This window comes from Notolabrus celidotus, chromosome 9, assembly GCF_009762535.1.
Source record: "Notolabrus celidotus isolate fNotCel1 chromosome 9, fNotCel1.pri, whole genome shotgun sequence".
NCBI classification, from domain to species: Eukaryota; Metazoa; Chordata; class Actinopteri; order Labriformes; family Labridae; genus Notolabrus; species Notolabrus celidotus.
The window spans coordinates 6869154-6895282 of record NC_048280.1 but is presented as its reverse complement, the minus strand read 5'-3'; the positions used below and the strand labels follow the sequence as shown (position 1 = coordinate 6895282).

The 26129-nt window shown below is 41.7% G+C and overlaps 1 protein-coding gene across 3 annotated transcripts in view; it reads right to left on the bottom strand.

Annotated features, from left to right (window-relative positions):
• Positions 1 to 26129, bottom strand: part of ksr2 (kinase suppressor of ras 2) — a 148132-nt gene that overhangs the window by 78917 nt on the left and 43086 nt on the right. For all 3 annotated transcript variants that reach the window (XM_034692914.1, XM_034692915.1, XM_034692916.1), the window contains one exon: positions 22225 to 22726. In XM_034692914.1, coding sequence (XP_034548805.1) covers positions 22225 to 22726 — 502 coding nt within the window. The remainder of the gene's footprint in view (positions 1 to 22224; positions 22727 to 26129) is intronic.

Genomic DNA, 26129 nt, shown 5'->3' with positions numbered 1-26129 from the left:
TCAGCTAGTTCAAAACACCGCAGCTTGAGTATTGACTAGAACTAGGAAGAGGGAGCACATTTCTCCAGTGCTAGCTTCTCTACACTGGCTCCCAATAAAATGTAGAATAGAATTAAAAATCCTTCTTTTAACCTACAAAGCCCTTAAAAATCAGGCACCCTTGTATCTTAAAGAGCTCATAGTGCCCTATTACCCCTCTAGAACTCTACGCTCCCAACATGCAGGCTTGCTAGTTGTACCTAAAATCTCTAAAAGTAGTATGGGTTATCAGGCCCCTCTCCTTTGGAATCATCTACCAGTCAGGGTCCGGGAGGCAGACACCCTCTCCACTTTTAGGAGTAGGCTTAAAACTTTCCTTTTTGACAAAGCTTATAGTTAGAGCTGGATCAGGCTTGGACCAGCTTTTGTCATGCTGCTATAGGCCTAGACTGCCGGGGGAACTGGCACACTGGGATCCTAGCTCACCCCCTTCCCCCCAACCCCCTCATCACTTACTTTAACTCTGCCTGTCCCATTAAAGTTACTAACCATAGACCTTTCTGGAGTCCCTGAGCTCCATTGTCTCATAGATTCCTCTGAGCTGCCGTAGACATGCTCCTGCTGCGGACGATCTGGACTCCAGCTGATACGGACGTGCTGGACTCCAGCGGCAACAGCTTCTACGACTCGTCTCATCACTATCATTTCTCTCTCTTACTCCCCTCTATCTGTCTTTCCAGACCCAACTAGGTCGAGGCATGATGGCTGCCTAGCATGAGTCTGGTTCTGCCTGAGGTTTCTGCCTGTTAAAAGGAAGTTTTTCCTCACCACTTTAACTAGCTAAATACTGCGATGTGCAATGCTCATGATGGATTAAGGTGGGGTCAGACTGAGTCTTACCCTGTCTTGAAGTTGGATCTCTGTTCATAATTTGACATAGAGTGGTCTAGACCTCCTATGTTTGTAAAAGCGTCTTGAGATAACGTTTGTTGTGATTTGGCGCTATATAAATAAAGATTGATTGATTGATTGATTGATTGATTGATTGATTGATTGATTGATTGATTGATTGATTGATTGATTGATTGATTGATTGATTGTGTGGTGTTCTAATGTTAGTTGTTGAAGCAGATGTGATTATTGGAGTCTGAAAAGGTGAATAGATGTTGTGCTACTTTCTGCCACCCCTGCACAACTCAGTGCCCCAGTGTCCAAGTCTGGACACACCCCTGCATGTACCGCAATTAATAAACAAGGTACTGAACACCACCGTGTAGCTGTTCATTGTGAGACTTTACACAGACTTTGGATGTTCTTTTCTTGGAATTTGAAATAGTGTGCTTCTAATGCAACTTCAATTTCCGAGCCCAATGATGTGTACTCTTATCAGATATCCATGTGCTCTCTTTTCCACATATCACCTGTTCTATGCTTGAGACCCCTAAAGCCCCGAGGCCTTGAAGCGCCAGCTATATACCTCATAAAAACAGCAAAGAGACACTTAATCTGACTGCATCCTCTATGTTTCCCTCTTCAGGATGTTCAAAGCTCCGCTCCCTCAGACTGTGTGAAGGAGCCGAACCCCCAGTGAGAAGACAGAGGAGGAAACATTACATGAGAGAGGTGTTGTCATGGAGATGGCAGAAAGCATCTCTGCTTGTTAGATGAGATTTGGTCAGTGTTACATCAGTGTTTCTGCCTTGTTAGATTCAACAGCTTCTCCTCTGATTCTTTGACTTAAAACAACCAGAAACCTTTTTTTTGTGTCAGTACAGATTTCTCTTTCAAATCCAGATTGATTCTTAAAACTCTTCAGTCAAGTATAATTTCCTCAGGCAGAGTTATTTCCTGTAATTATCAACGCTGTGCATCAGAAGTTTCCTCCATCTGCTGATAATTTGTTATTGAATAGAGACATTAAAGACTTTTGGCACAGGTTGATGACAACGCAATTCTTCAGAGTTAAAACACTCTTCAATTAAACTTGTTCTGATTAGTGATGAAATCCTCTTTGCAAACAACTGTTGGAGATTTACCCGTGATGGTCTGGAAACACAAACCGCCATTCTGTTTTTTAAACATCCAAACTCACCATTCAATGAGGCGTCTTATTTATTTAGCGCACGTTATTAGCTGCCAAATTGTGAGGTGAAAAGGAATACAGAAGCATTCATCTCTCAGGCTTTTAAATCAACAGGTGTTCCTCTTGCTCACAGGCTGTATATTAAAAATGGATGACGTGGCAGGGCATTAAAAGCCAAGCCGAAACTTTAAGAGGTCACTTAAAGCCCAGTTCCTCCATATTTATTTTATGATTTATAATTTGATGACTTGTTCATGTATTTGTAACAAATTTGCAGAATTGTATATACACATAAAAAAAGAAAAATAGTGGATCTGCTTCAATAAACAAAAAGAAAAGAAAGAAAAAAATGAATAAATAAAAAATACATTAAAAGAACAAGTGGAAGGACATTTTTTTATATGGAAAGTATAACTGTGAGATTAGATTACAGTTAAAAACTGATCTTTTCCAAATAAGGTGGGCGCCTGTTGCTTTGTTTCTTTTTGGCTAATTCTTTGATGGGCTGATTTGTGATGTACATAATTATTATTATTTCATTGACTTATTTTCTTTGAAGTTTACTGTGAAGATTGTATTATTATTATTATTATTATTATTATTAATACAATTATTATTTTTGTTATTATTACTATTATTAATATTTTCAATTTTGTGTTAATCATTAAAATCTTAATATTATTATTATTTTGTATGTTGGAATTCACTTATTTTTAATTGTGTACTATCTATTTATTTATATCTTCACTTTCTGACTATGGACTAGGTGTTTTCAAAAATCTTGTTTGTTAGTTTTTTTGTCTCTGAGTCTGATGGCTGTGTTGTTTTTTTGTGATGTTGGCTGAGTCTAATATAAACGTTCAAAAAAAATTTTTTTTATATAAACCTAGTCACTTATCTGTGTCATCGCTACAAAATAAAGATAATAAAAAATAATAAATAAATAAACACAATAAAAAAAAAGAAAGAAAAGGAGAATCCTTCCTATCCTTCCTCCTTCTTCTATATGTTGTACAGTGGTCATCTTTTCTTTCTTGTATCCTGTTCATAATTTTACATAAATACAGAAGAGAGCATCTTTTTCCCATCTCCTCCATCCAGTTCCACCATCTTAACAGATAGGACATCGGTAAAAATTCATAATCAAAACCCATGTCAAATAAACTTTCCCCAAACAAAACATCTGTTATTATGATTCTGAAAATACCTGAACTTGCCCACTGACATTAATAGCTGCTATGCAAAATCTCCTTCACTGCAAGTACAGAGATGCAAAAGAGGAAATACTGATAAATGTTTCCTGAGTGCCTTCTGTCATTTCTATTATTCCTATTAGAACAACAGTCAATTTATCTGCATCCCTCTTCACTTAACTTACTTCTTGTGATGTCCTGATTGAACTAAATTCTTAATTTCTACATTTGAGGACATTCATTTTTATGAGAAAGATTTAAATCTTTGTGTTGGAACAATCTGATATATTTGTACTTGTTTATGACGAATCAGTGGCCTGTTGAGGTTTAACCACGTCTCAGCCTCCGTCTCTTATCTGTCCAACGCACACCTAGCTTTGTGTGTGCGCTTCTCTATGTGTGTTTTCCTCTGCATCAGATTGAATGAGAATTTATTTTCCCAATTCAGTCAAAATGAAACCATAGCTCAAACCTTTAACTCCCTAATCCAAGCATTACCGCAGCAGCACTGGAGGCGAGGACAGCGATGTGGCCTGCAGCTGAGAGGGTTAAGTGGTAGCTTTGAAGCATGGGCTGAGCTGTAAATGACAGCGAGCCTAAAACGAAGGAGGAGGGTCAGAGACAATGTGGAACCTGGAGCAGATATTATCTGAGCAGCCTTTAACATCAGAGAGAAACGCAGAGATGAAAGGTTTAGCTTGATGGCCTGAATGATGAACGATGGTAATAACTCTGTTTATGGTTGTTGGACAGAGGAACAATCATACTTTACCATTTAATAAATAAGACTGCAGCTGTCAATACGACCTGTTTAGGCTTCTCCATCAATGTCAGGGATATGTAAGATGTTATTTCAACACCTCAAATTCAATGTTTGATCTTCTTTTAACACAGAATGAAATAAAACTTTGATAACGCAGCAGGAAAAAATAGAATTTATCATTTAATACTTCATACATTTTTTAAAAAGCAACATGGGATCTCCACAGCTTTAACCAAGCTGAAGCTCAAACAACATTTCTTATTTTCTCCTTCTACGTCTTTTTTTGAGGTTATACTTTTGGACGTCTTTGCTTTATTTGATGGGAGTCTGAAAATATTGGGAAAAGAAATAAGCTATGGTTATAGTTGAAGATTTTTAAAGATTCACCCCAAATAAGAGAATGGTTTATTCGCTAACAGGTAATAATTCCTGAATCTCAAACAATACAAATCATCTTGCAAAAAGTACTGACTTTAAAGTTACTAACCATAGACCTTTCTGGAGTCCCTGAGCTCCCGAGTCTCGTAGGTTCCTCTAGACGTCCAGCTGCTGTGGACGTGCCAGACTCCATCTGCTACAACTACTACTATCCGTCTCATCACTATCATCTCTCTCTTCATCTCCTCTATCCCTCTGTCCAACCTCAACTCGGTCTCAGCAGATGGCTGTGTAACATGAGTCTGATCCTGCTGGAGGTTTCTGCCTGTTAAAGGAAGTTTGTCCTTGCTGCTGTAACTTGCTAAATGCTGCAAAGTGCTCTGCTCATGGTGGATTAAGATGAGATCAGATTGAGTCCTGTCTATAAGATGGGACTGGATCTTATCCGGTCTTGATGTTGGGTCTTTTTTAATAATATAACATAGAGTACAGTTTAGACCTGCTATGTTTGTACAGCCCTGAGAATACAAACATGAATTAACAGGCTGCTGTGTCGAGGACTGCAGCCCCTGTACGTCGGATGAACACTCAAACTGCAAAGCAAAACCAGCAAACCAGACAGAGCTCTAACTGAAATAAAAAATGCGGCGCATAAAGCATAACAAGGAGAAACTTCAGGGATATTCTTCTCTCTAATCACAAACATGCATGCCCTAAAGGATCTTTAAATAATAGCAAATTACTCGCTACAGGGTATTATTGAGATTAATGTGTTTGCCAGAGAGAGCCATGCACCAACACACATGATCTCCTTTACTCCTGTGTGATCTCACGAGGAACCACGCACAGCAAAACTAAGACTAATGTACCAATAACTTGCTGTAATGATGCTTTAAGTTTCAGCATTTTCAAAAGCGCACCAGCATGTAATAATCTTTAAAAATCCTCAACCCGGTCCTGCTCGATGGCTAAGACTGTCTCCATACATGGAAAAAGTGTTCCTGTGTGTGCTTAGGTTGAGCCATGTACTGATTTTAGCCCTGATTATGAGAATAATGGATGTCAGAGTAATATTTAGAGACTTTGTTTACTTGTTTTTAAGCACACAGGGGTGGAATTGTTGTCATGATTAGGGTTGTACCACTCCTTATAAAAGCTGCGGTGCAGTTTCATCACCACCTCTCAGAAGACTAATAATGTCACTTGGTAACGGTGACGTGTTCTCTCCCCACCTCAGGCTTTGGCATTCCACATGCGCTCATGGCAGGGCAGGGAGCTCCCAGAACAGAGCCATACCAGCAGATATACCTAAGGAAATAATGACTTCTCTTTGAAGAGAGTGGTGCTGACTGACTTTTTTTACAATGAGGCTCATTTGCACATAATTTCACTGAGCTTCTGTTTCAGTATGCACAAACAGCAGCTTATAGCTAGAGCTGGCTCAGGCTTGGACCAGCTCTTAGTTATGCTGCCATAGGCTTAGACTGCTGGGGGAACTGGCGCACTGACACACTGGGATCCTATCTCACCCCCTTCCCCCCAACACCCTCATCTCTTATTCTAACTCTACCTGTCCCATTGAAAGTTACTAACAATAGATCTTTATGGAGTCCCTGAGCTCCCTTGTCTCATAGGTTCCTCTGAGATGGGCATCCTGCTGCTGTGGACGTTCCAGACTCCAGCTAATACGGACGTGCTGGACTCCAGCGGCAACAGCTACTACTACTACTACTACTACTACTACTCGTCTCATCCCTATCACCACTCTCTCTGTCTCTTATTCTCCTCTATCCTTCTTTCCAGACCCAACTCTGTCAAGGCATGATGTCTGTCTAACATGAGTCTGGTTCTGCTCAAGGCTTCTGCCTGTTAAAAGGCAGTTTTTCCTTGCTGCTGTAACTAGCTAAATACTGCAAAGTGGATTAAGGCAGGGCAAGACTGAGTCTTACCCTATCTTGTTGTTGGGTCTCTGTTTATAATTTGACATAGAGTGGTCTAGACCTCCTATGTTTGTAAAAGCGTCTTGAGATAACGTTTTTTGTGATTTAGCGCTATACAAATAAAGATTGATTGATTGAAACAGCACCACAGTGCAGAGATGGTATTCGCTCATCAGCACAGTCTGGGTTGCATTCAAACTTTTGTGTGCTTTATGAGTTAGATAATATATTTTTGTCACATTGGCACAGTTCTTATGTATATCAGGTCCTGTGAATGTAAATCCCCCAAATCAACAGCAAATCAAAGGCACCAACCAAGACTCCAACTCCTCCACTGCTTGTCAGAAGGCGTGATTGGTAAAAATTGTCCAAAACTGGTGTCATATCTCTGAGATCCTTCTTACACTTCCTTGATGATTTCCCTTGTAACTTTTAAGGATATCCTCTAATCTCCCATTTAAATACTGCTATCCGCCCCAACAAGCCACCAAACAAATCACCCCAGACAAACCCTCTGCCTAATAAATCCATCCTCCACCAGCAAACAGTGGCATTTTCTCTAACCACCACTCCTAAACACTCATATAAATTCATAATCATGACTCCAATTTCTGAGCCGCTGACGGAGGCCTGGACGAGTGCTCATTACGGTGGATGGATGGGTAGATGGATGGAGACAGAGGGGAAGGGTGGCGGTGTCTGGCTGTTAAGGAGCTGGTGTTGACATCCCCTCTCACCTGCCTTGTCATTAATGGCAAAGAGGCCAAAGCCGTGATTAACATGGATGAGGTTTTCTCAGAGGAGAAGCTACACACTTGCATTCCTCCTCAACCTGGCACAAAACCGCTGCTTCCTCCTCCCTAAAGACATTATCTCACAGCACTGACAGACATGGCTTTCTGCCGTGCACGTAGCTTCGCAGTCAATGTGCCTGGCAGCTGAGCATATGGGACCAATAATCCTCCAGGGTCAGAGGTCACCGTCTAATGTGACGACGTGTGTGTCCCGGGGAGAGGTGGATCTGTATCTCTGCGAGTCATCTGGGGAGCAGCGACATCAATTTGACGCTGGCTGAATCTTTAGAGCTTTTTTCTTCACAGTTAAAGGTAATAAACGTGTCGTCAGATTACAGATCGCTCCATGAAACAAAGCTCAGGACCTGGGAGGAGTCATTTCAGTCGACCGAGTTGAGTCACAGAGTTCCTCAATTTAATATTACGGGGATTTTTTTACCGTTTGTGCCCTGGAGCTGCTGTTGCTGAACTTTGGCCATGTTTTGTGCTACATTGTAAACCATATTGCTTAACACGATATGCACCAAACTGCCCTGAAACATTGCTTATATCTCAGGAGCCTCTTTCACACTCCTAATGTTTTGAGGTCATCTCAGAACATCCAGGAACAGAAGGTTTACTGAACTTCATGCTTTCCCAGTTCCAAATATCCCACTTGGTTAGTAAGGGGGGCAGCTGGGTAGAATATGCAGGACAGGGAGTCATCTGAAATGGAAACTAAGTCTGATTTAGGATCAAAATATTAAGGAAACTATTGAATATGAACAATAGACTGTATAAAATATGGACGTAGTATCCGTGACGTCACCCATCTGTTCCTGAGAGCTGTTTTGAAGCCAATCGTCGGCGGCAGCCATATTGGAAATGCGGAACTCAACCAGGCAGAGTGTGACGTAGGGTGAGCCTCCTAGCCAACAGCTATGAGTTCCCGACCGGGAGTCACATCATTCATGTCCTTATTTGGGCAAAAACTTGAAATCTTAATATCTTCTGAACCGTCATGTTAGAAAAAAATTCACCCCCCCGTACAGTGTGTGCCTATAGAGATTAGCTTTGTAGGGACAAGCCGTTTTTGAACCAGGCTGTAAACATGTTTATTAATGCTGCTAAGATCGTCTTTTTCCCATTCATGTCTATGTGGTTTCCGGTGTTTCTGCAGCCAGCCTCAAGTGGAATCTCAATGTATTGCAGTTTATAACACTTCTGCATGGGCTTCATCGTTTGAGACCGGAGGTTGCCGCTTGATATGAACCCAAGAGCAGGTAACATGAAGACCTAAGAATGTGGCAAGCAATCAGAGGGAGTGAAAATCCATTTAATGTCAACAGTTGGCTCGCCTACTCGCTATTACCTGCTGTGTTCACACACCTAACTTCTTGCAGACCTTTTTTTTTTAAAGGGGCCGTAACAAGAAGCTTTGGAATGCCAGTTTGGCTTAGTGGTTCAGACCTGCACCCCATGTACAGAGGCTACAGTCCTCAAAGCGAGCAGCCCAGATTTGATTCCAACCCCCAGCCCTCTGCAGTGTGTTGTTCCCTACTCTTTACATTCAGTCCTGTCCTCTCACTAAAGGCATAAAAGCCCAGGAGTAAACAGATTGGACCATTTCTATTCACACATGCAGTCCACTTAAGTCAAAGTGGGAACATTTTCAGGGCTTCAGAGCATGGGAAAAGGGGGCTAGAGTTGTTTTGGTGCTCAAACAGGTCTTGTGTCGTGCTTTTTGGTTGGGTAAGGATCAGAGTGAAGAGTGCAATCGTGAAAACAAGCAGCAGAGAAGGAGATGTTATATTAAAGCAGATTAAAAGTTGTTTTTTGTCTTATCAAATTCAATATCAACGGTAGTTTGAAATTAAAAGTGTATTACCAATTTTCTCAACAAAGTCATCTTCAGGATCCGGCAGCTCTGATGTTTTTCATGAGAAAGGCACCCCAGGAGACCTTGGAGTTCATACATCCACTGGTTCTTTAAAAGACAGAGTGTCATCGATGAACGAAGGGGTATATTATCACTTTTCTTTCCTGCCTTGGGCTGCCTGCCGATGCTGCATTGCTCCTGTTGTCTGCACTCCATAGCGTTAATATGGTTTCCAGTCGATCGATGAAGAACTGAATCATTCTTGGACAAATCAAAGACAGCCTATCTTCTGTCCTTAAACTAATGGACGCCTGATAATCACAGTAATCCAGTCTGTGAGTGTATCATCCTAAAAACAATGGACTCACTTCTACCTGGTGGTGTTCTTTGCTTTGTGCCACATAGTATGTCATTAGCATGCTCAAGCAAATGTTTCCCAAAATGATGGAAATCTTTGCTTAAAGTTATAAAAATGTAATTCTGCATTTAAAAAGTCCACTTTGATGCATTTTCAGAAACGATTGGTTATTGTGTATCCAATATAAAGCCTCTATCTGACAAGTTTCTGGTGCTTGTATGTACTCAGCACTCTGTGTTGTTCTTCGTTTGCAGGTCGACCTGAAACTATACAGATACAGAATAAAGCTAGCATGAAGAGACAACCTGCACAACTGGACTGTTAGTTTTCAGTCCTGTGGGGTTAACCTATTTTTTTTTTACACTTTCTCATACAAGCTTGTACACCTCGTACCTCTCCTTCAGTAAATTCTCTCTCAGCTCTGCTCAGTCAACACTGCCACAACCTCATCAGAGTTTACTCCGCATCACAGAGAAAACTAAATCCAATAAAAAATGTATTTTCTGTCTGAATTGGTAGATGTTACGGATGACTGTAGAATAACACATTGACAGGCTCTCAAAAGAGATGCATAATGAGAGGAGGGGGGGGTAGAAAGAGAAGGAATCAGAGAGAGAAAAGGGGGGAGAGAAATATACGACATGCACGGTGGCTCAGTGAAAGCAAACAGCTAAATTAGTCATGGAATGGATGCAAATTTGCTTCCCCTGAGTTTTGCATGCCAGAATTACCCTGAGAGAAGCAGAGGGTGAATCATGCCAACCTCCCGGCGCTATGTGATTTATTAGCAAACATCCAATTCAATAAGAAAGTGCTTAACATTCAAAAAGCTGTGAAAGTCTCATAAGGTGGCATTAACTATATGATATTCTGGCGGAGTGGAAGGCAAGACAAGAGAGCGTGGAGAAACAAACACGCCCACTTTTCCAGAACGATCCTGGTCTGACGTGCCAAGTGGGACTGTGACAGACTGAAAACTCACTTGGCCTTTTCCCCGCATGCATGTTACCGCTCATTAACATAGACAACGAGGTTCATTAATTGACACTCCAGCCCAAAGAGCCTCTACGCTTTGAAAAGGGCAGAGAGAGAGAGAGAAGAGAGGAGGAGGGAGAGAGAGACTGAGAACAGGAGAGGAGACGAAAATAAGCAAACTCAAAAAGCTGTCACACTCCTGTCTGGAAATTAAGTTCAAGAGGAGCCGGGGATCTGTGGCCCTTATGTATCCAAAGTACAACTATGAACAAGTAAAAAAGCTTTTGAGACCAAGAAGAAGACTCCACCTGCAGACTCTTCTGTGTGGTTAAATTCACTTTGGGGTGATAGATTCTTTTAAAGAGGTACTTTGGGACGAAGTCTGGAATTTAATGTTTTCCCTCGACTGGTGTTGTCAACTTCTGTCACTTTGATGGCAGTCCGAGCAGCAAGTGGCCACATCGCACAAAGCATGCTGTGATGCAGACCAGGCTGGTGGCACCATTTTTAAACAGCTCTTTATTCCTCACAAGATCACAATCATGCAATCATTTACAGAAAACAAAGGTAGACTGTTGAGCAAACAAAGCTGGTGGAGTGCTGCTTTGATTAAACAGACTCTCCAGCTGTGCCAGTTTGGCCTAGCAGTTAAATCACCACCTCATGTGTAGAGGCTGTAGTCCCTCTTTATGTCATCTCCCAGTTCTCTAATCTATCCACTGTCCTCTCCTCAATGAAGGCATACAAGCCCAAATCTAAACTTAAAGAAAGTTTTTCCCATTTAAGTTACTAATCATAGACCTTTTTGGAGTCCCTGAGCTCCCTTGTCTTGTAAGTTCCTCTGAGTCGCTGCCGTAGACAGACTGCTGCTGTGGACGTGCCAGACTCCAGATGCTACAACTACTATCTGTCTCATCACTATCATCTCTCTCTCTGCATCTCCTCTATCCCTCTTTCCAACCCCAACTTTGTCCAGGCAGATTGCTGTCTAACATGAGTCTGGTCCTGCTGGAGGTTTCTGCCTGTTAAAGGAAGTTTGTCCTTGCTGCTGTAACTTGCTAAATGCTGCAAAGTGCTCTGCTCATGGTGGATTAAGATGAGATCAGACTGAGTCCTGTCTGTAAGATGGGACTGGATCTTATCCTGTCTTGATGTTGGGTCTTTGTTGATAATAGAACATAGAGTATGGTTTAGACCTGCTCTGTTTGTAAAAGCGTCTTCAGATAACGTTTGTTGTGATTTGGCGCAATATAAATAAAGATTGATTGATTGAACGAAAGACTCTTCAATTTAAGACAATGAGAGACCAACAGAGGTGGGTTTATTCTGAGTTTAGCTCTGCTTTTGTATAGATTATTATAAACTAATGAGGGAGAATATTTTAAAAAGTTGTGCCACTGTTGGCCTAGCAGCTAAAGCGTGCTCCTCATGTACAGAGGCTATGGTCCTTTTGGCTGATCGTCGCTGGTACGACTCCCTGCCTCTGCCATTTGCTGCATGTCTTCCTCAACTCTCTGCTCCCCACATTTCCTGTCTCACTTCAGCTGGCCTATCAAATACAGCCAAAGAAGCCCAAAAATACAGCTTTAAAAAAGTTGTGCCGCCAGCTCAGTTCAAGGTGCTACAAATTCCTGCATGCTTCGAGCAGCAAAGTGGACGCTTGCAATACAAAATGAGTCAGTTTTCAACCCTGTTCGTTTGCTTTCAGTGATGATGCACTGTCAGAAATATCAAAGCTACCGCAGGCTGAGTCTAACTACTGTACCTGAAGCTAGCAGGATTACAAACTCCACATGGTGAAAGTACATGATACTGGAAAGAACTACACAGCTGCACAGAAACTGCACATTGTGGATTTTGCTCACCGTGGAAATCATCACGCAGGAAGACAGTTTAAACCTTTCCCCCCCCCAGAAACAGAGAGCATCATATATACTGGTGTGACTTATACTTCAGATTTTACTATTCTTCCTTTCTCTTACATCGTGGCCCAAAAAGTATTGAAAGCAGGGTTTCTCCAAAGTAATTCTCCAGCGGTTAATCCCATCTGTGCAAAGACGAAACTTCAGCATGTTATATTTATGCATGAAATGGTAATCACGCCTGCATGATGTTTACATGAAGGCTCAGAGACAACATGAAGAAAAACTTTCCCCAGAGAAGAAGAAAGAGACAACTGTTCATGGGCTTGTGCTCAGGCTGTGCAGCTCTGACTACGCAGATAGAAAGACGGCTGGATGCTTATGTAGTTGATTAATACCTGACAGAGCGGAGCGTGACAGCAATTCAATAGCTGCTGCTGGAGTTCAGCCGGCTTGAATGCTGAAGGTTATGGGATTCAAACCTGTTCCACACATTGCTGTGATGAATTATAACATATTCATTTTAGCCACAAAATATATGTGATGCAACTGGAAAATGGTGTAATTGAATTTAATGTGGAGTTTTAATTTAGCGCTCTGCAGACAGGAAATCTGTGGATCTAACGCTGGAAAGACACTGCTGTGTCAGAAAAGGGCGCTGTTGTTGGTTTACTGGTTGTGTGTGTGTGCTTTCTGAGTCTGTGTGGTGTCTGTGTGTGTGTTTGCAGGTGCTCAGTGGGGTGGGGAGGAATTGATTGACTGCGGAAATTGGTTCTCACATTTCAAAGTCAAATTAGTAAATGTGGGGAGAGGATGGCGTCATTAAGCGATTCTCACCTCCCTGACAAGATGTTTCATTCGAAGAGGCAATCTGAAGTTCATACATTACCAGAAAAATAAATTCAGTCTCTACAGCTCTAGGCAGGATTCTAAAAGATATCCAAAACATGTGAGCCAAGCTTCTCACATTTTCAGGATTGATTTCATACCGGCAGAATCCAGGAGGTCACGTAATGTTAACAATGATTTGATGACATTTTCAAGGGGGAGGCAGGCGATCCCTCAGTCATCACTCCAAAACAAACAGTAATATTGGCACCATATCGATCCTGTACAGCAGTGCTCTTTGACCCTGTCTGCTGCAAATCGCCTCAGGAAAACCAGCTGCCATGATGGAAGGAAGTTCATGTTTCATGACTGATAAGCAGAGGATTATGATTGTAATTTCTTATGTAGTTTGAAGTCAATTATATCACCCAATGAAATGATGATCTAGTTCCAACCAAGTATTGTACATAGAAAGGAGGCATCATGGCTCTGACTTATTATTTTCATTACATGGCTATGTTATAGCCAGCAGAATCACAACGAAGTCATTGAGGAGGTTTGAGGTATCTCAGGTTTCATTCACAGGTGAGGGTAAAATGGATGGTTAGAATGTCAGGCAGGTATGTGCAGCATCCACAGTAATGGGGGAGATTTACCAGACCTTGAGGTGAAGTCTCTGATTTAACAGTCAATTTAACCCTTACCTATGATCATAAGCTGTGGGTAGTGGATGCATTATAGACTGTATTAAGTTACAGTCAGAACATCAGCTATGCTACGTGAAGTACGTGCACCTCCTCCATTAAAACAGATGGAACATGGGGGAACTAAATGTATCTTCAACACGCTTTCTGCCTCACAGCTAGAAGGTTCCTGGTTCAAATCCCCGGCTGGGCAGGTGCCTTTCTGTGTGGAGTTTGCATGTTCTCCCTGTGCATGCGTGGGTTCTCTCCGGGTACTTTGGCTTCCCTCCCACAGTCCAAAAACATGCTTACCAGGTTTATTAATCACTCTAAATTGTCTGTAGGTGTGAATGTGTGCATGACTGGTTGTCTGTCTCGCTGTGTTAGCCCTTTAATAGGCTGCCGACCTGTCCAGGGTGTACCCTGCCTTCCGCCCAAAGCCAGCTGGGATTGGCTCCAGCCCCCCATGACCCCTAACGGGATAAGAGGTCAAGATAATGGATGGATGGATGCTTTCTGCCATCAAAGTAAGTTCTTATCATGTTCATATATGTCTGAGTGTTCATTGTTCCTTGAAGTTAAGTCTAAATTGGTTATTTGATGTTATGTCACGATTGAAGATCTGTTGACAATATCAACTCCTCTAGCATTATTTACTGAATTAGCAGAGTAGAGGAGGAACAGCGAGAGAAAACATATGGAACACTAGGGCAAGAGTCATCAAACTTTCCATTTGATCTGTTGTGGGCTGTACCCATAGACTATATAATAAATGGACGTAGTATCCGTGAGGTCACCCATCTGTTCCTGAAGCGCTGTTTTGAAGCCTATCATCGGCGGGTGACATATTGGAAATGATGAACACAACCTAATTTTGTCCGAGCTGGTGTGAGGTAAAGAGGCAGGCCTTTAGGCCTTTTCACTAACAGCAACAGGGTGCCCGCCTGTCAACCAAGTCAGCCATGCCCTTATTTGGGCATAACTCGTAACTTAAAAATCATAAAAAAAAAAACAAGTTTCTGGTGTTTCTGCTGCCAGATGAGCTGCAGTTTTTAGAACTTCCGCATGGGCTTCATATTTTAAGAAGTTACCCCTTGGCTTTTACGACCAAGCGTGCCGGACACGGCCCTGGTGTTGAGGCTTTCAGCAGTGTGACTGCCCCCTGGTGGCTGGCTGTAGTATAGGTAAAAAAATCTGTCTACCCTATTCATTTGAATGGGGGAGCAGTCAAACTTTAAAAAATAAATACACGTTGTACAAATGTTTCTCTCATCCGTATGCTGTGGTGATATGTAGTTAGTATTTGACTGTTTTGTGTTCAAGGCCTCTTTTTACTGAAAAGTTTCTTTTTCGTTAGTTATTAGAGTTTAAAAAACGGGGTTTTAGTTCCGGGTTTGCTTTGATTCACAGCCGCCGTAGAGCGAAACTACGGACACACAGCGTCTTGTGACGTTACGCTGTACGGCGGAGCTTATTACAGTGGCTTCACAGGCTCTGGCTGCATAATGGTGGCGCCCAGGAGTGGGATTTTTTGGCTTCAGAACCGTACAACGAGAAGAGGCGGAGCAACGCTGTCCATTTTTTATTTACAGTCTATGTTTACGACCCGAGGGAGCGTTAATATTCGATTATTAAATCAAATGTGTGTTTTGGTCAGCTGAAAGGGTGTGATGTCAGTCCTGCAGCTCTTGCACATGCCTTGACTGCAGCAGCGTTACATATCAGCGCCCATCGAGGAAGTATTTTGATTAGGATGCCTCTTAAATGCCTTCCATTGGGAGGTTTTAGAGAACTGCTGCCCTCTTACATATTTGTCTATTTCATTTAAGTGAGGATTGCAAACTTAACTATTCCCCCTGAACCTGGCACCCTAGACTCGTCATAGTCTACATTTCATGCTGGGAAACAACTCATTACTTACAGGGTTGGGACTGTGTTTTTGTACTTCACAGTCTGTAGGATTGATAAACCAGGTGCAGATGTAAACAGGAGGAGTAACTATAAAAGTAAAACTTCCCCTGAACTGCTTTTTTGCTTCAGAGATGATACAAACATACAACAAGTATGTTGCGTGTTGAATCATTATTGAAGTAGAGATCTGATATGCTAATGAAGGATTGACGCAAGTGCAACAGCTACACAGTATGAGACTTCAACTGTGATAAAAAGGTTGCGATGTCACTGACAAAAGGCTTCACATGCGACTAATTGGAAAGATTATGATACCTGTTAAAGACACACGAGAAGTCCTATTTTTACATTTCAACCATCAACCAAGACCCTGAGTTATTACCATAGTAACAGGAAGAATCTGCTCCACACCTGTCACACCACTGTGGGAAAATCAATATGGGTGGTGTCCTCACTTTTTATGAAGGGATTCTTAAGAAATCAGAGAGATCTATTCAAAAATATATGTTTCAGTGTCCACATATACTGTTGAACTACTAGTATGAACTACTTAATAAGTACTACTACAAGCATAACTACTTAATCTCTCTGCATACTGAAATACTTGGTGAGAAAAAGACAATGTGACCATGCCACATTAAAAGAAAACCATGACATTTGAACTTAAAGTTTGGGGTTTAATGAAAATAGAGGAAATGGCAAAGGGATGTTGTATTTCGAGACGTAGATCTAACATAGGAACAAAAGTAGCGCTATCTATGAAACCAAAACAACGCGGCAACCTCACATGTTAGAAATAAAGCCCACACAGAAGTGCAAAAGGCTGCAGTTCCTCCAGTGTCCACCTGGGGCTGACATCAAAAGCCTAAGAAACCCCATTAAAAATGACTATTTAAACAGCAGAGATAAACAAGTTAAGAACCCTGTACAAAAACCATCATAGTCTGAACAGCTAATTTCTTAATTTGTACATACTGGTGAAGTAGAAAAACTCTTGTAGCCTTAAGACATAACTCTGCTGTTCATTCGTAAAAAGAAGCTATACATGTAAACTACACTGATTGACGCTCACCCCGACACCACAAACAACAAATGTGGGCTGATAATGAGGCTATAACTCATGAGAAAGATTTGTCATCAGTGCTTTAAGTAAGCTGATACCCTCCGCTTCATAACCCTTTCCTGTCCTGTCAATATTACAGTCTCTCCTGGCGATTTATAATGTTACCTAAAATACATTACCCATGGATGGTGCACTTCATGAAGCTACTGTCCATTCAAGGGTGTTATATGATTCTCACATACAGTGGGGCAAAAAAGTGTTTAGTTAGCCACTGATTTTGCAAGTTCTCCCACTTAGAAAGATGAGAGAGGTCTGTAATTTTCATCAGAGGTACACTTCAACTATGAGAGACAAAATGAGAAAAAATAATCCAGGAAATCACATTGTAGGATTTTTAAAGACTTTATTTGTAAATTATGGTGGAAAATAAGTATTTGGTCAATAACAAAAGTTCAACTCAATACTTTGTAACGTAACCTTTGTTGGCAATGACAGAGGTCAAACGTTTCCTGTAAGTCTTCACCAGGTTTGCACACACTGTAGCTGGTATTTTGGCCCATTCCTCCATGCAGATCTCCTCTAAAGCAGTGATGTTTTGGGGCTGTCGCTGGGCAACACAGACTTTCAACTCCCTCCACAAATTTTCTATGGGGTTGAGGTCTGGAGACTGGCTAGGCCACTCCAGGACCTTGAAATGCTTTTTACGGAGCCACTCCTTCGTTGCCCGAGTGGTGTGTTTGGGATCGTTGTCATGCTGGAAGACCCAGCCACGTTCCATCTTCAACGCTCTCACTGATGGAAGGAGGTTTTGGCTTAAAATCTCACGATACATGGCCCTGTTCATTCTTCCCTTAACACGGACCAGTCGTTCTGTCCCCTTTGCAGAAAAACACCCCCATGCTTCACAGTAGGTATGGTGTTCTTGGGATGCAACTCAGCATTCTTCTTCCTCCAAACACGACGAGTTGAGTTTTTACCAAAAAGTTCTATTTTGCTTTCATCTGACCACATGATATTCTCCCAATCCTCTTCTGGATCATCCATATGCTCTCTGGCAAACTTCAGACGGGCCTGGACATGTACTGGCTTAAGCAGGGGGACACGCCTGGCGCTGCAGGATTTGAGTCCCTCTCGGCGTAGTGTGTTACTGATGGTAGCCTTTGTTACTTTGGTCCCAGCTCTCTGCAGGTCATTCATCAGGTCCCTCCATGTAGTTCTGGGATTTTTGCTCACCGTTTTGACCCCACAGGATGAGATCTTGCATGGGGCTCCAGATCGAGAGAGATTATCAATGGTCTTGTATGTCTTCCATTTTCTTACAATTGCTCCCACAGTTGATTTATTCACACCAACCTGCTTGCCTATTGTAGATTCACTCTTTCCAGCCTGGTGCAGGTCCACAATTTTCTTCCTGGTGTCCTTGGACAGCTTTTTGGTCTTGGCCATGGTTGAGTTTGGAGTCTGAGTGTTTGAGGTTGTGGACAGGTGTCTTTTATACAGATAACGAGTTCAAACAGGTGCCATTAATACAGGTAACGAGTGGAGGACAGAAGAGCTTCTTAAAGTAGAAGTTACAGGTCTGTGAGAGCCAGAAATCTTGCTTGTTTGTGGGTGACCAAATACTTATTTTCCACCATAATTTACAAATAAATTCTTTAAAAATCCTACAATGGGATTTCCTAGATTGTTTTTCTAACTTTGTCTCTCATAGTCGAAGTGTACCTCTGATGAAAATTACAGACCCCTTCATCTTTCTAAGTGGGAGAACTTGCAAAATCAATGGCTGACTAAATACTTTTTTGCCTCACTGTATATTTGGCAATATGGCTCTGTTCTGAGAGCTCTTTCACTTCCACGTGTGCTCGTGGAAGGGAAAAGCCTGACGCAGGAGAGCACACCTCCCATCCTTTTCATGTGCATTAATGAAAAGCCAAGGCAGGGATGAAAAGCACTTCAAAAATAGGATATATAAGCCATTATTTTAAAGTCAAACTCTCTTTGATTATCAGTCATCTGTGGAAATATTATCCTGTTCAAACACACAACAGAAGCTTAGCTTATATTTGTCCATGTATAAGGTGTGTTATCCCTTAACCTAACGGAAATTAAGGTGGCCCTAGAGGACAAGACACAAAACCATTCAGGACACTTTGTGACATTTTGAAAAACAGAACTACATTCCACAAATCACAACAACAATTGTTGACATTTCATGACGTTTTGTGAAATGTCTGAGTTTGATGAAAAGTCATGCTGCTGTTTTCTATCGATTGTTGTGTTTTGTGAAATGTTTCGGGGTGGAATGTCCTGCTTTTGGGAAATGTCATTTTGTGTTGTGAAAATGTGTTCGTCTTTTAACCGTTGTTGCGTTTTTTGAAATGCTGCTGTGTTTTGACATTCAGGGCTACAGCAGAAAGACTCAAAAGTTTCCAAGCCAAAGTAAAATAGAAGAAACCAAACCTCTGTCTTTCTTTTTTATTGTATGCCTATCATTCTATCACGTTCAGCCTCTCGGTCTCTGTGCAGTGGTCTGCTGTCATGCTGAGATACTTTATTAGGCCATATCTCATTAAGATAAAGGGAGAATAATGTCTCTTGGGGTCAGAGGGTAATCCCAGGTTATTTTTCTTGGCCATAATACCAGGCAATTAAGAGAGAGAGAAGCTGAGGATGTAAGGGGCGTTGTGAGCTTATTAAAGTCCAGAGGTAGAGAATAGAGGGGGATACGTGTGGAGGAAGCAGAGGAGCTACCTTATGAGAATGAAACACTTTTTGGGTGATATTTGAGATGGTTTGTGGAGTTGATTTGCTCTCGTGCTCCATTTTTTCTCACTTTAGAGATTAAAGTTAATATAAGGAGATTTCATTGTGAGTTTTGGTGACCTAATCCTTTTTCTGAAGGCCTGTGCATGTCTTCACATAACCTTACATGACCTCCAGGTGCAACAGCCAACCTTTTGCGGTTTTGATATAGCCAGTGGTTAGCGATAGAGGACTACTGGCCAAGACTATCGCAAGAGTATGAGTGGCAAGAAGAAGCAAGAGTGGTATAGAGGCAACATCTAATAGCAGCTGTACTTTTAAGCAGATATAAGTAAATTAAATTAATCAAAGATAAAGTGTCTTTGTTTTGGTGCTAGGGTTGAAATACTGCAGTTCTGCAGTCTTGCTCTCCACATGGACAGTTTCCCTCCGTAAAGACGAATCCCATTAAAATGCAAGTGAGCACACTACTCGTACCACAGAGACAGATTTTCAATCATGTTCTGCAGCACCTGAAAATACAGATTCAGTCAGAACAAGTCAAGAATGCTTTTTCTTGCTTCCAAGAAATGACAATGCTTATAAAGGATGGTTTCTTAATGCAGGATTATAAACTCCAGGCTTCTTACTTCAGGTATGAACTCTGCATCTTGAAGAAAACAGACGCCAACTTTGTAAATGAGCAATCCCCTTGTGCACACACATTTGCAACAAACAAGTCCGAGTGCCTCATGCCAGAAGTGAACCACAGACTTGATGCTTGCCAGCACCGTCCTCCAACCAATTATGATGCATTATGAGAGCTACTTGGCCATCAGAGAAGCCGGCAGATCTGCCCTGTCTCAATGAGTTGCAACATTTCCAGGCACACACGGGCCATTGATTAGCGGGGCTCAGCTCACAGCCTGCAGTCTATCATCGCTCAGGGACCGGTAATCAATTCTCTAATGCCGTTTGAGCCTATTCACTGCGGCTATGATCCACTCCTCCCTGTAGGGATGCAGATGCTAGGACCCGAACGCAGACATGTGTACCCCACAATCGAGCACACACCAAATCTAACCCAGATGGCCGTCGTAAAAGCAGAGGACGACTCCCAAATATTAACTTACCAAGTGAAGCAATGATAAGGCGCTGTCATCTAATTGCATTATCAAAATGAGAGCAGCTCTCCTGAGGCAGACTCTGGTTCCTGATTACCGAGCAGTGGTGGACCCTGTGCATGGCCAAATCTCATCAGCATAGTGCCAGACGCGAGCCCGGCCGGTCAGGAACTCAGCCTGGAGGCCTCTTATCTCTACCGACAGGTCGCCGGTTCTTTATTGGCAATGAAGTCCTCCATGGAATAAATGTGATTGGGCTCTGGTGGAAGATTATTTTCTAACTGCAAAAAAGAAAGGTGGGCCCCAACTTCTGCTCTGTGAGACTGGGGTCAGGTGGTGCAACTGAGAGACTTGATCTCTGAAGGGTTGCTGCTGGTTATCTGCTGATCTGATACAAATCAATAATTTGGAGAATTTTCTGAAGGAAACTTTAGACACACGATCATTTGACAGTCAAACAAATTTGTGCAATAAAAACATCCCAGCCTCAGTCCCTGATTACAACCAGACTTGTTTCAGTTCTATGGTTGGATCCACATCAGCTCCCTTTAAGGCAAACATAATATAACTTCAAAGGCCAAATCCTACAAAATGAGGCCCTCTGACTTTAAAGCAAGTTTCACTGACTTTACTCTCTAACTCAAAGACTGATTTCACCTGCTCATCTTTACATTTGTGTAGAAGCTATGATGAAAACACAGCAATGTGCTAATTCAGTAACACAAACGTAACCATCAGAGTAGCACAGTGCACAGCAGCGTGAGAGCTTTAACCAATGAGGCAACATATAATCACTGATTCTTTAAAGTGGCGGTATTGTGCTTTTTATATTTTACAAATAAATATTGAGTTAAAATGTTGGATGACAATGCTAATCGTGGGAAAAGTTTCAAATTGTGAGGTAAATGTGTGTTGGAGTAATCCCATGATGAGACTGCAGGCTGCTCTAAACAGCTTCCTTAAAAAGATTACACGAGATTTGCTCAATTTGTGACATCACTGATTGGTGAATGTTTTCAAAAGAGCATAAAACATGCAACAATTACTAAAATGAAACCTCCTGCTCTGTTCTTTGTTGCTGTTTTTGGGACCAAGCTGTACAGCAATATTTCATATTTTGTCATTTCAAATTTAGAAACATTACTTTTTTAAACTACAACAGTGGAGGAGGCTTCTGAAGTGCTCAGTTCCAGAGCATTTGGAGGCCGGGCCCCTCAATGAGACAGTGCTGAAATGAAGCATTCCAGACAGAGGCTGAAATGAGGGTTTCCAAAGACACCAGTCTGAGATGAATGTATTGTGTTGAGCTGTAAATGATGTAAAGCTGCTACAGAGCTAACAGATGGACAACACAAAGCCTGAAAATGAGAATAATACCCTCTCTTTAAAAAGACATGGCATGTATTTATAATTGGTTTATCTGCAAGTATGCATAATTTGATTCAAATATGTTTAAAAGTGGCTGAATAATGCACATTAACATCATGAAGTCAGCTTGAAGACAAGTTTGAATGGCAAGAAGAACATAAAGTTACTTTAGTGGGTGTTTTCCTCCGTGATAGCAGTTTAGGATGTTTTGCTCTGCGGTCTGAACTTGTGTTTGGATTTGGATTTGTTTGGTAAAAGTATCAGTCTCTGAAAGTGCCACAACATTAAAGCCATTAAAAACCCGGCAGAGTCCAACACTTACTTTGGTGTCTGTGTGTCCTCCAGGCGGTTCCCCAGCTGGAACTCATGGGACTTGCTGCGGTGCAGAGCGGTGAAGCCCGGCAGCAGGTGGATGAGCTTGCGGCTCGGCGGAGGTGGCGTTCCTGGGGCCTTGACTTTGTTCCTTCTCCGCATAGGGGGTGTGCCAGGCGGGGTCATTGTGTTGATCACCAATGGAGTCCGAGGAGGCGTGTGGCCAAAATGCCTCTGGCGGGGAGACGGGGGCAGAGAGCGATGACCAGAGTCCAAAGAAGGGAAGAACCCTGTGGAGGGGCTGTCGACAGTCAGTCGATCGGCATATAAAGGGGGAGCCAGGGCCTGGGGGCTGTGGCACATGTGCTGGTTGTACTTGGACTGGACTTTGGGGCTTTGGGAGAGCTGGAAGCGGATCCACTGACTGGCCTCTGGCTGGCACACCGGGGTGTTTTCTTTGCCCGATTCAGAGGTGGGCCACTGGATGGACCAATCCTGCTTCGACTGGCTCCCTGATGGAAGAAAACAAAGACAGAGACAGATTACATGTCAGATTTTCACCTGGTCGTGACATACGAGTAATTCATAACTGCATGAGAGAAAGGGAGCAGCTTAAATGGAAGACATTAAGCCATGCAAATAGCTTTTTGCTTAGTTTTCCAAGCTTTTTAACATATTTGTCTTTAACTTTTGAACCTTGAAAATGAATGGAGGTAAATTGAACTTTTAAAACTTGATGACTTTTTCTGCAGAAACAAAATCCTGTTTCCTCTTGACATTAACCTCAAACTTTTCTTTAATACTTGCTTTTTTCACAGAATTCCATCTCTATTTAATTTAGTGGAAACTGTCTCTAATAGACCACATTCAAGAAGCGGACATATCCACTGTGATGCCTTTTGAATCCTCAAGTCTGTTTTTTGGAAACCAGAAGTGACATGATTTGGTTGACAGAAACATGCACTTACGTCCATCCTATGTGAAACTTTGCTGTATTCACAACTTCTGAATACAGCCCGGCCCAAAAACGTACTCTGCTTTATCATCAATCTTCCTCTAAATTGGATCATGGTTAACAAATGTACATCATGTCTTATTAAAGAAGACTTAAAAAGCAGCAGCTAAGATCATCGACTCCTTAGAATAATGAACTCAGAGTTGGGGTCATTTTTCCACCTGGTTTTGTGTAACCAGTTCCCTTTGGAGTCAGAACTGCTGCCCCTGCTGGTTATGATTGAGAATGCAAGTTTACTACAGTTCTGCATTGGCTGCATTACATTGTCCCAACACAAACTTAAGCGCCTGGTATCTCAAAAACAGGGAAAATAAAACCAAAAAATAGCTGTGTTTGGTGACTAATCAGGTTGAATGACATTTTTTTAATATCATTTGAGGGACATTTTTTTGTGATATGTTGTATCAAATCAAACTAAATTGGTTCATGACATGCACTTTACAAAAACATCCATTAGCTCTTCTTCTTGATTGCAGCATGAAGAGTAATCCTGGCAGCAGTCAGACATTAACAACCAGCAAATGTGTTAAATTTGGGTAATGAAGAATTAACTTTACTGTTATGTGGCGTGAACGCATTAGTAGTGCAGCGGTGTTCAAATATGCTGATGAGGAGCAGATTAAGCATGAACGGATGGAGCAAGAGGGGGAGTAAAATGGAGGAGAGTGTCGAAACAGAGCAGGGCAAAGCTGCATGAGTCATATCACAAGCTGACTTACAGCCAAACTAAACTTTCGCTTGAATGAGAAACAAAGAGCAACAGAGGCAAAAAAAAAAAAAAAGAAAAAGTTGAAAGTGAGCAGCCAGAATGAGTGTTTTTGAGCTGCGACGACAATACTTTACCTTCGTTACTGTGCAATTTATCCTCCTCAAGTTGCTCTTCAAAAAAGGAACAAACAAAAAAAGTAAGTGTTTATTGATCTTGCAAAGCTGAAATAGTCTGCAGCTTTCTACTTTGTCTTTCTATCTGCAGTTATGCATAGCCAAGAGGCTGTTCAGCAAAACAAAACAGTATTTTAGGGAGAATTGATCCCGGTGAACATCTCAGCAGGTGCACTATCTCATGCATGACTGAGTCTGAGCAAGTATGACCTCAAAGTCTTCAGAATCTGCGATTGACCTCTAAGCCACATTTTATGCTAATTTCTGTCAACAGCTCTGCATTTTTTTTTTCTCATTTTCTGTTTGGTGTCACTATTTTTCTTGCCTGTGACACCGTCTCGAGGGAAACAACAGCGGTACAAGCATCAATAACACAAACTTCAAACACAATATCAACACCACTGACATCAAATGAAACAGGAAAAAAACATTTCCTATAAAAGGTCCCACTGGAATTGCAAAACTAAGAGAAAATAAAACCCTGCAGCCACGTGACCGCGAGGAAAGAAAAGTTGTGAGACGAGACGGGTGTAAATACTCAAGAGACAACATATACAGGAATTTTCAAGGCCCTCATTTTCTTTATTTAAATATAGTCGACTGTAGGTTCTTATATTTCTCATTAAAGATCCCAAAAATTGCTCTCAGTGCTAAAAAAAGTTTTCAATCATTGGTTATATTCAGCGCTATGAAAACTCAACAGAAGAAGTGGTGCTGCCAAGTCCTATGGCGTTAAAGATGTTGTTAGTATGGCAGACATGAACGTAGCTCAGGTAGCGTTCAGGTGCATTGATTTTTAGTATGTGATCGTCATTCAGAGAATGGAAGAATGGAGAATCTCTTCTTCTCTTCTTGTACAGAATAAGCAGCTGCACTCACACGTATGAAATCAAATAACCTGTTGCCATCTTAGGTTTAAAGAAATTTTCAGTTCCAGCCTTCAACTTTATCTGCATCTTTTCTCTCTCCTGCTATTTCCTGTCTCTTCTTTACTTTCTCAAAGAAAAGCGACTGAGATCAAATTTTTCGCGATCTTATCCTTCCGGTCATGACCCACAGCTCATGACCATAGGTGAGGGTTGGAACGTAGACCGACTGGTAAATCGAAAGCTTTACCTTCCGGCTCAGCTCCCTCTTCACCACAATGGTCCGATACAACGTCCGCATCACTGCTGACGCCGCACCAATCCGCTTGTGTTAATTATTACAATCTTAATATTCTTATTATTTTGTATGTTTGTATTCACTTATTTTTAATTGTGTACTATCTATTTATTCATATCTTTACTTCCTGACGATGGACTAGGTGTTTTCAAAAATCTTGTTTATATCTGTTTTATCTCTGAGTCTGATGGCTGCATTGTTGTTTTGTGATGTTGGCTGAGTCTAATAAAAACGTTCAAAACAAATAATAATAATACAACATAAATCACAAAAATAAACATATTATTGCTGTGCACAAAGTGATGTCACAGCTTATTTCCTGCTGAAGTTTTCTCATCAATAAACCTGAAGTTGCTTTCATCTAATTTGATTTCCTGCTCTGTGTGACACTTGATATTCTTCTGTCTGCACGTTTCTGTAAAAAGCACCAAATACAAGACGTGCAATAGAAAACTTGTCTTGTTCAAATAAAACGCTTTCTCCAATGACTGATCTTTCCACAAGTAAAGATCCAGTTTAAGAGGATGGATTTGACTGATAAATTTAGACCCTGTTGATAGCAGTGATTCACACCTATAGATATCATTCAGCAGGCTCTCATCAGTTAAGCTTTCCCTGCCCTCACTGTGCCTGCCTGAGGATCACACTCACACTTGTGGCTGAACCCACATCAAGAGGCTCCACATCTCAACCCTAAAAACCTCTTCAGAGACAGCCAGAGGCATAAAACACAAGGGTGCTCATCCACAAATGCAGGGAGAGATGAGGCGGGTGTATAATTAAGCCTCCTTTATTAGCAGGAATAAAAACATGACAGGACACTCGGAAATGTAAAGGGTCAGCTTGACTCTGCG